Source organism: Miscanthus floridulus, chromosome 1 (assembly GCF_019320115.1).
Source record: "Miscanthus floridulus cultivar M001 chromosome 1, ASM1932011v1, whole genome shotgun sequence".
NCBI classification, from domain to species: domain Eukaryota; kingdom Viridiplantae; phylum Streptophyta; class Magnoliopsida; order Poales; family Poaceae; genus Miscanthus; species Miscanthus floridulus.
This window is the reverse complement of record NC_089580.1, coordinates 159,768,037-159,777,470: the sequence shown is the minus strand read 5'-3', so window position 1 is coordinate 159,777,470 and position 9,434 is coordinate 159,768,037. Positions and strand designations below refer to the sequence as shown.

Genomic DNA, 9,434 nt, shown 5'->3' with positions numbered 1-9,434 from the left:
ATTATAAGCGGCGAAGAGCTGGCGAAATCCGACGTGGGAGAGAGAGAAAGAAGGAGAGAGAAGAAAGCAGGCGACTCGCGAGACGCCGGCAAAAAGCGGGTGAAATGCACTGTGGTTGCCACTCCCCCACTCCAGTTCTTCCACGTCGCAGCGAAGCATTAAAGATCGGTGGGGTCTGCCACCACTGCTCGGCAGCTCGGGTGACCTGGAGCTTCTTGCAGCCGGCGAGCGGGCGTATCCATTAGCCTTGCTCTTATGCACGGTCGGTTTCTGTTTCCCGTGTATTCTATCTGTTCCGGCGCGCGTGGAGAGACATCGGTAAGGGGCGCGCCGCTGAGGTGGATAAGGCTGGAGCCGGCGGTAGGCCACCTTGCGCTAGCCATTGCCGCGGCGGCCGCCGATCCAATTGGGCGCGATGAGGACGACGTCGCCCTCCCCCAAATAATCGGCCGGATTTGGATCCCAACAGGGGCGAGTGTCCCATACCCCTGGCGTCGTCGCGTGCGTGCGATGGCGGCGAGGGCCCCACGGATCGAACGATCTATGATCCGCTCATGGCCCGACCCATCGCATCGCATCCATGAGGCTGCTGCCGCGCGATTCGTTGAAAGGAGCAACAAGTGGAAAGCGGCACCGGTACAATACAAGAGGACAGACGGACGGAGGAGCTTTACAAGAGGTTAACTGAAGCATCAAATTCATCACATAATGGCATGTCGAGCTCAAGCAGCAATTAATGGTAGTACATGTACATATAAAGCTAGCGCGAGCTGGCTCATCAAGTGCCCAAATTAACTAATCAATTCGATAGAAATCCCCCTGCACTGCGCTGCTGACGCAGGTGCAGGCCCCCCCCTAATCTACCCCCATTTCATTAATCCTATCAGTAATCATGCTACTGCTAATGACACAATCAGAGTAGGGTACCACCAGTACTATGTACAGAAGAGACCAAGACAAGGAACCCAGGATGGGTGGGGGGATTAATTAACAAAGGAGGCCCTAATCCCCTGGCGGTCTGCACGGATAATAATCTAGTCAGACGAGCCGAGGTCAGTAGAGGCCGGACTTGGCGGAGGTGACGATGCATCAGCGGTCCGTCACCAACCCCAATCCCAGAAGAGACCAAGATAATCAATCAAATCAAGCAATTAACCAACCAAATCATGTGAACCAGCGATCGGGCGTGTGGGCGGCCCGCCAGCCACCGATCGATCGTCGTTCAGGCTTCAGTACTTCCAGAGATCGGCGAGGTTCAGGACCGGGTCATCCAGCTCGGGCAGGAACTGGTGCGACGACGACGACGGGGTCACCGCCGACGAGATCTCCGCGTAGCCGCCTGCCGCGTTGGGGTCGGTGCTGAGCCCGGTCTCGCGGGACGGGCTGACCACCGACGCCGTCTGCCCCGACGAGACCACCTGCTGCTCCGCCTTGCAGTACCTCCGGATCGCCGGGGGGAGGTCGCCGGAGTTCATCGCCGGCAGCGAGAAGTACTGGCTCGAGTAGAACAACGGGGGCTGCTGCTGCTGCTGCTGGTACTGCATCTGCAGCAGCGCGTGCTCCTCCATCTTCGCCGGAAGGTAGCTCGTGCCCGGCGCGCCGGCGTGGCCGGAGGTGGACGCGGGGCCCTTGAAGTCGATCGCCTCGTCCACGTCGGCGCCGATGAGGGCCGGCAGCCCCGCGGAGTCGAGGAGCTCGTTGAGGAAGCCCAGCGACCCGACGCGCTCGAGCTCCGCGCCGGCCGCCGCCGTCATTGGCTCGGTCCTCGCCGCCAGCTCCTTGTTGAACACCTTGCACACGGCCCACTCGTCCTGCACGCAACAAAAAGGAAGCGGATTTAGCCCACCGGCCGAAAAAGGGAAAGAGATTTCCAAGGCCGGAGTAATTAAACGAGGCGAGGCGAGAACAGGGCCGGCCGGACCTTGGCGGAGCGCAGGAGCGGCTGCGGAAGCTTGCCCTCAAGGCGGAACTCGTGCATGACCCAGCCCGTCTTCTCCCCGCGCGGGGCGCGGCCGCGGTAGAAGACGAGCGTCTTCTTCATGCCCACGAGGACGCGGTGGCCCCTGAAGATCTCCTTGTCCTTGCCGGTGGCCTTCCAGTAGCCGGTCTCGGTGGCGCGGTTGGTTCGCGTGCCCGTCGGGTACTTGCGATCCTTGTGGCAGAAGAAGTACCACTCCTTCTCCCCCATCTTGGCCCTGCCTGGAGAAATCAAACGCAAGGAAAGCTTTTCAATTAGGCCATGATTTCCAGCCGAGAAAGAAGCACTACTAGTACAAGGTTTAGCTGAGGCGTTGAGGATATCAAGTAGCTAAGTACTAACCTGGGAGGTCCCATGGCTCGCACTTGTTGAGGTCGACCTCGCCGATGACGCCGGAGATGAAGCGGTGGTTGAGGGCCTTGTGGGTGAGGTAGTGCGAGATGATCTCCTCGTCGGTGGGGTGGAAGCGGAAGCCCGGCGGCAGGTCCAGCTGCCCGGCACCCGCATCCTCCACCTCCGCCTGGTTTATCACCGACACCTCAGACATCTCTCCGCCGCACCGATCAAAAACCAGCAGCAGCCTCCTTTCCTCCTTCCACTCCAAGCCTCCACGATCGGAAGCGGAAATGGCTGCCTCAGGCAGGAAGAGAGAGAGAGAGGGGGAGGGAGAGGCGTGTGTGAAAGGGAAGAGAGAGGTGGGTTGAGAAAGAAGGCAAGGGGCTTGGACTCGCTGGGGCGGCTTTATATAGGATCGAGATCGACGCTGTGGACGACGGGCCGGGAGCGCAGAGCCGTGCGGAGGCGGCTTGTGTTGTAGGCGACGGACCCCGTCCGGCGGGGACCGGGGCGGGGGGCCGGGCAGGTTCACGTCTCTCACTTACCGCCAGCGGCGCCACACGAGCTGTGACTGCCCCCCTAAACAACTTCCAAATTACCTGTCCTAATCCTAATGGCCCTTGTCCAAATCCTGTGCCCGCTCCCTCCCATCCACTGGCCTGCGGAATATTCACTCACCCGTTCACAGCTAACGCGGCAACGAAGCGGTCGAGAATTGTTGTAAAAAAAAAGAAGATGCGGTCGAGAATTGAAAACCAAAGCTCTGCTTTAAAATATCATCAGCACGCCCTTTAAATACAGCACAGTAGGAGTTTTGCTTACTTCTCTGACCTTTGAAAACGAGTGGGGAACAGGGGAGCCTGTCTATCTGTCCCCACCTGCCAGCGTGAAGAATTCAACCCTGCGCTACCTGTGCATGGGCAGCAGATATTCAGCGCTACTTTCCAGCACCTATGAAACGGTGATTTTCTCTCACAATATTTTAGCATAAACGAACGGTGTGATTCTCTGATCCTAGAACGGTGAGGAATCCAGATTACCATGACAGGCGCCAGGCGCTCTACTCGTGCCAAATCGCGCGGGCCTCTTTTCGGAAACTCTTTGTTCGTTGTCTACTGGACGCGCGTAACGTCACACGACGACGGACCGGCAGGGGCAACAATTTTGTGCAAAGATACCGAGGGCTTTACACCGATATGTATTGGGGCGCAGCCGGACCAAAAGCGCAGAAAATTCGACGGGGCGAGCCGTTTTCCCTTTCGGAAGGGGGCACGTTCGGTGTCCGTAATGCCGTCAGGGCTCGGTCCCAGCCTCCCCGCAAGGCTTTCAGCGTTTCCCTCATCTCGTCAATTTCCACACTTTAAGCGGAGAGCAAAATGTCAAGCCATGACGTGCTTCTGTTCTGTCCGGAAATAGCCACCGGTGGGCGGTGTTTTTTCTTCCCCTCGTGTGATTCTTCCAGGCCCAGCCGTAAATATCCAAGTGCAGTGCAGGGCATGGCCGGAATGCAGCGGAATTCTCTGTTGTGAAATGGGAGCCATGTTTTGCATGCTACGCCGTTGTTCCAGATAAAATATGTGTTCGAGCCAAACATCAGTAGAGTTTTGCCTGTTACACGCTTCCATTAGCGTTACCACAAATAGAGGGTCCCGGGATACAATTGCAATTGTGATAAAAATCGGTTAGATCTAATCTAAAATAAAAACATAAAGAGATTATGCTAAAAATAAAAGAGTAAACACAAATTTACAGAGTAAAACGATTTTTTAGGAGCTGCCCCTATGATTATATTATGTCTCATTTGGCAGCGATTCCTGAGTAGCTTGAGAAGTTGTTTTTTATGCGAGGCTACCAAAAGGCCTCACAGCAACCACCGGTGAATCTCCCAAAAAAGCCCTGAGAGAGCCACAAGAGACGGATGGGTAGAAAACGAGTAGCTATTACCAGCTCGCTCTGCTTCTCACACGGGATGGACGTTGATGTCCCTAGGCCCACGCGCTACAACTCCTCCTCCCTTCCCACGCACGTAGTCGGTAGCGGAGAAGAAACTCGAGCGACCAGGAACCACGGCGAGAGGCAAGGCGGGGGTGAGAGGTGGCACGGGGCGACAGAGGAAGAGGCGAGCCGCTGCTAGCCGGCACAACCAGAGGGGCAGGATGGTTGTTGAAGACTGAGCGGGATGGGTGGGGGTGGCGGAAAAGAAGGGTACGTGGTAGCTACGGAAAGGGAGGAGAGTGACGGGATAGAAAAAAAACAAGAGTATCATAAACATGTCATCCTCCTTGTGTACCGGAAGAAGCTATTTACTAAACGTTTAGCAAAGACAAAAACAAGTCCACTTTTAAAGCTGCTCCATGAGCTAAAGGCAAAAAAAAAAACCTCCACTAGTGAAGAAGCGTTGTGTCAAACGGACCCTATATATATGTCCATACCCACCATGCTGGTGTATCTTAGTGATGTAGCAATTTGTTCTTTATATTCTTTGGCAGTCAGCTCAGAAGACATGTTAAGAACTATTTACTATTTAATATGCTCTAGAATTTTCGTCGAGGGAGACTGTTCTGAATACAGATTCAAGGTCCAACGAATGCTGCATAAGAACCAATCTATAACCAACCATGGGAAACTTAAACAAACATTTCAAATACTTTTATTATTCTTGCTTTATATATATATATATATCTTTTATGTATTTCTATGGATTATTTTGACCGGTAGCAGCAGCTACGGAATCTCAGCCGAAGTCCCCGCAACGTAGTCGTTGAAATGCATTTGCATTATCAGTCAAAAACAGATAAGCATACGACTTAAGTAATCATCTTCCTTCCATGAAGGTATATACAATGTATCCTTCAAAAAGATGCACTTGACTCACCGGGAGGATATATCTCACACTCTGGAGTACGATCACCCATTTAAAATTTCGGTCGGTGATCAGCTCAAACAATCAAACACGCATCTTTCCTGTCACAAAAGGTCGTCTCTTTCATGTGGGGGAATTGGATGGATGGATAGGTCATGTGGGGGAATGGATGGCATGCCAAAATTCTTGCGCAATGCAAGTATGCGCCAACACCCTTGACGGAACCGGCGAGATTCCTGCGAACGCGCGCGCCTACAGGCCACGATACCGTGCAGTTCCTGCCTCCATCCGCTTCTGCCGAAGCCATTCTGGTGCTGTTGTCCGGCCGATTGGATACTCGTGCTTGCCTATTCATAGCGTGGCGGTGTTTTGCACATGGGACTGTTCTATTGCGTGCGTCCGGCCTCATGAGTCACGTGTCGCAATGAGCTCAGCTCCAGCTGATATGCTCTCGCTCTCACAGGATAAGCACGATTAATTATGACATGTAGGTTCGCCTCGATGGTTTTCTAGATAAACCCAGCAGAAAATACAGATTCATCAAAACTCGTGAAATTTGTTAGTTTAAACCCCTAAACCTTTATTGGTTATCACAATTGTACCCTTATACATGTTTTTATTGACGGTTTATAATGGTTGTTAACTACCGTCAACAAGCTTAACCTTTGCTAGTCTTTTAGCAAAGCTACACTCAGCAAAAATGGATCAGGAGTTGCTACGATGCTTTCACTCCTCAAAAGTACACATGCATTCAAACAAGAATTCTTCTCTAGATTAGAATAAACCAATCTGACTTCAAACTTACCTATATTACCTTCAATCATGAGACTTCTTAGCCTTCACTTCGGTCTTAAGCAATTGAAAGACAGAACGATTAAGTCAAGCACTATATCTCAAGTTCTTTGCTCAACTATTATTCTGGAGTTTTTTTTTTCAAAATAAAACTCAGTGCTTCCATTGTATGACACTCTCAAATCTCTCAATATATGTGGTATCTGTGGATCCTCACCTAGGCAATGAAGATAGTATGCCTTTTTCTCTTCATACAACTAAGGTTTATGTGGAGTTCATAGGTAGGGAGAAAGTTTGAGCATACTTGCAATGCATATATTGTAAAGTCAAACAATGGATCCAAAGAGAGTTGAGTCATACAACCAAATCAAGATATACATGTGTGTGGAATATATGATGGATATATATGGTGGCTAATCCCAATTCTACTTTGCTCCTTGAAAACTTATCTCTCTTTTAAAACTTGGAAACACTTGTTAGAGAGTAGGGGCTATCTTATTCATCTTTTTTTAGGCGGGCATCTAAGTACCCATTGTTTTAGGTATTTTGGACACTTGTTCATTTTTAACTCTTTTTTCATGAATAACTTTTGCATAGCCCCCTGTCTTTTTTCTACAACAAAACTTTGAGATAGTAACAAGAACTTGGAGCATTTATTTGGTGGATAGAAAACCTAATAAACATATTTTTATGTTCACCCCCAGTGTAGGAGTAGAATATTTTTTGGTGGATCTAGATGGAAGACATGTTTTTGCACCTACCCCTAGTGTAGGAGTAGGGCATATGTGGGTGGTGTGTACGCGATCTTGATTTTAAGAGCATGACAAACCTCTCATAAGGGTCAACAAAGCTTGACAAAACTCAATGCAAAAGCAAGCATCATATATGTGAAAGTTTCCTAGCCTAAATAACATGTATGTCTTTGGTGGAAATTCAAGCTTTGTCATACAAGAACTCATCATGTAACATTTTTGTGTTTTTTCAAAAGATAAATCTCCAGAACTTTAGTGTTACTTGGAACAAGATAAACATCACCTTAGACCTTCTCATATCATATCCGTCAATTACCTAGATTTAGATCAAGCATATGCTATCCATAAGTTTCAAGTTCAGAGTAAATTCTTATATCAAAACAATCTTATCCAAAACTCGAAAGAATTCAAGGCTGAAAACTAGGTACTTGAAAGGAATTACAACAGAGCAACTATTCATCATTTCCATTTAAGAGATTATTCTGAGTCCTCTTTATTTATTCAACTTTTAAAAATAAATTAAAGCAAACTAGACACACCTTTTATTTTGTTTTTAATTTTACTAGATCACAAATTATTACTATAGCTATATATATTTATTATAAAGATAATTTCTTATTTTGTTTCATTCATCATTTTCTTAACTATTAAGAAGAAACTAAAACAAAAAAAGGAAAAGAATACTTACCTGGATACACGGAGGTGCTTCTCCCCCAAGCTAGCTCTTTCGGTAAGGGTTCGGTGTTGTAAGTCCTTCAAACTGGACTTTTCCTTGTGAAGTTCATTAATACCTCGGTTTGTTCTGAAGACGAAGATTCTTGTGATGATGCATCCAATGGTGATGTCACATTCTTCCGCCAAACCTGTCTTGGTTTTGAGTTTTGATTTTGGTTTGACAGGTTCAGGACCTTCACTTATAGAAATTGGGGAATCGATTTTCTCACACTTTGCTTGAAGTGTGTCCTGCTATAAAACAAGGTAGAGATCAAGTACGTGGGCTCTGTTGGTGGGAAAACACCAACAAAACCAAAACTTTACTTATTCTTCTCTAACCTTAGGCACATTGAACAAGATGAAGTTGATGTTATGTGCTTTGTTCAATTATAACATAGGTGGTAAGATCAGAAGGTTGAGCATGAATGTAGCATTTTAGTTCATTTGGCAGAAAAATTTGAGTTGCTTGACCGATGAAAGGATTGCCTATCTGTGCATAATGTATCAATCTTTACATGATTATGACTATCAGCTTCCAAAGATAGGATGTGCATTTTTTTAGTTTATTTGGTTAAGACTATGGTCACAAGAGGGTGGTGCTAGGAACAAGTTTGAAGAACTAAACATGTTGAGTTAATCAGGTTGGATCAAGTAGAACTGTAACTCAAACTTGTTTGTTTCTTATTTGTGTGCCTACTAGAATCAAGGAAAAACTTCTTAAATGATGACCATTTACCTTAGGAGGTTACCTTTGTCATTGAAGCATGATGTCACCATATGACGAAGGATAGATGACTCATGATGGTCCTTCCTTTTGCTTGAAGTTTTCCTTTTTTTGGCTAGCCTCGCATCTTGAGCTGTTCATGAGCTTCTTGTCTCCTAGATTGCATTATTTCTTTCTCATCCTTTTGTCATGCCATCTTTTTGCTCTTTGATTTTTTAACACCTTGTTAGACCTTTTTCCTCACTCATTTTTATGCCTGCAAAGGACTAGTGGACAACACATACCCAAAGGAATATACAATTTTGAAACACGGGTTGTTTGTCCAGGATTTTGTAATTTTCCTCTATGCTAATAAAAGATGGTGTTAGAATTATTTTAGCATGGTTTTTGTTTATCATGTTTTGTACAAGCATAGCTTAAGGCAAAGGTAACTTGCAGCTAAAGACAAAGCGAATGACCATGAATGAGTTGTGTCTTCTTTGCGCAACGTTATTGGAGTTTATCATATGTCTTGCTTCATCTCTAATTTAAATTCATCTCGTGACTTACCCAAATTGATTTGAGAGTTTCCTATAGGGGTTAGTCTAATAAAATAACTAGTATCTACTAAAGTATACTTTTGGCTCAAAAATCAACCTAGACACCACGTCTAATTTTATTTAGGAAGGCATTTTAACCAAAGCACCTCGCTTAATTTAAAAGCCTTTGGAAGTAAAATCAGCACACCTTTTGGTTTAAACTAAGCACCATGCCTAATATAAAAGGTGTATGAAAATACTTCAAACCTTAAGTATACTATGGCAAACAAAGGTAGCATGGAAACATTATAGAGATTTATTCAATTAGACATAAAAAGCATGATTGTTATTGAGCATGATTTAAAGGTAGAGACAGCCAAGATAAATTAGCAGCATGACATAAGATTTTTCAGAGAATCCCATCCCCTAGGCTTGAATTTTACAAGGCAAAGTCAAGTTTGGATGGATATGATTCAATGTTGCATGATGATTGGTTGGACATACCTTGAGTCATCATCGTTCATTCTTTTTGCTTCAAACCTGAAATGGTTAGTGATAGAAATACCCAAAGAACTATTTTTACAACTATGTTTCTATGCTTATTTCACAAGGGTATCATAACAGAAGGTGAAAACTCTTATTATCTTCCAAAAGTGCTTGCTTAGGACAAAAGCTCGTCATCGGGAAACCTTCAAATTGTGTTTCAAATTGGTTATGGCAGAACCGTCCGAAATAACACGCTTTCAGAGGCGCTCGT

The 9,434-nt window shown here is 46.5% G+C and overlaps 1 protein-coding gene across 1 annotated transcript; it reads right to left on the bottom strand.

The window, feature by feature from the left end:
* Positions 1–680: 680 nt before the first annotated feature.
* LOC136545406 (NAC domain-containing protein 92-like) lies at positions 681–2,701 on the bottom strand. Its single transcript, XM_066537428.1, has 3 exons — positions 2,321–2,701; positions 1,922–2,199; positions 681–1,811 (listed from the first exon to the last, which is right to left on the bottom strand). The coding sequence occupies exons 1-3, from the start codon at positions 2,523–2,525 to the stop codon at positions 1,230–1,232; spliced, it is 1,065 nt and encodes a 354-aa protein (XP_066393525.1). The 5' UTR covers positions 2,526–2,701; the 3' UTR covers positions 681–1,229.
* Positions 2,702–9,434: the final 6,733 nt, after the last annotated feature.

Bases quoted from the DNA above. Each gene is read 5' to 3' on its own strand.
- LOC136545406 (XM_066537428.1), bottom strand. From the start codon at position 2,525: ATGTCTGAGGTGTCGGTGATAAACCAGGCGGAGGTGGAGGATGCGGGT. The intron at 2,200-2,320 runs GTTAGTACTTAG...TGATTTCTCCAG, and splicing joins CGAGCCATGGGACCTCCCAG to GCAGGGCCAAGATGGGGGAG. The intron at 1,812-1,921 runs GTCCGGCCGGCC...TGTTGCGTGCAG, and splicing joins CGCTCCTGCGCTCCGCCAAG to GACGAGTGGGCCGTGTGCAA.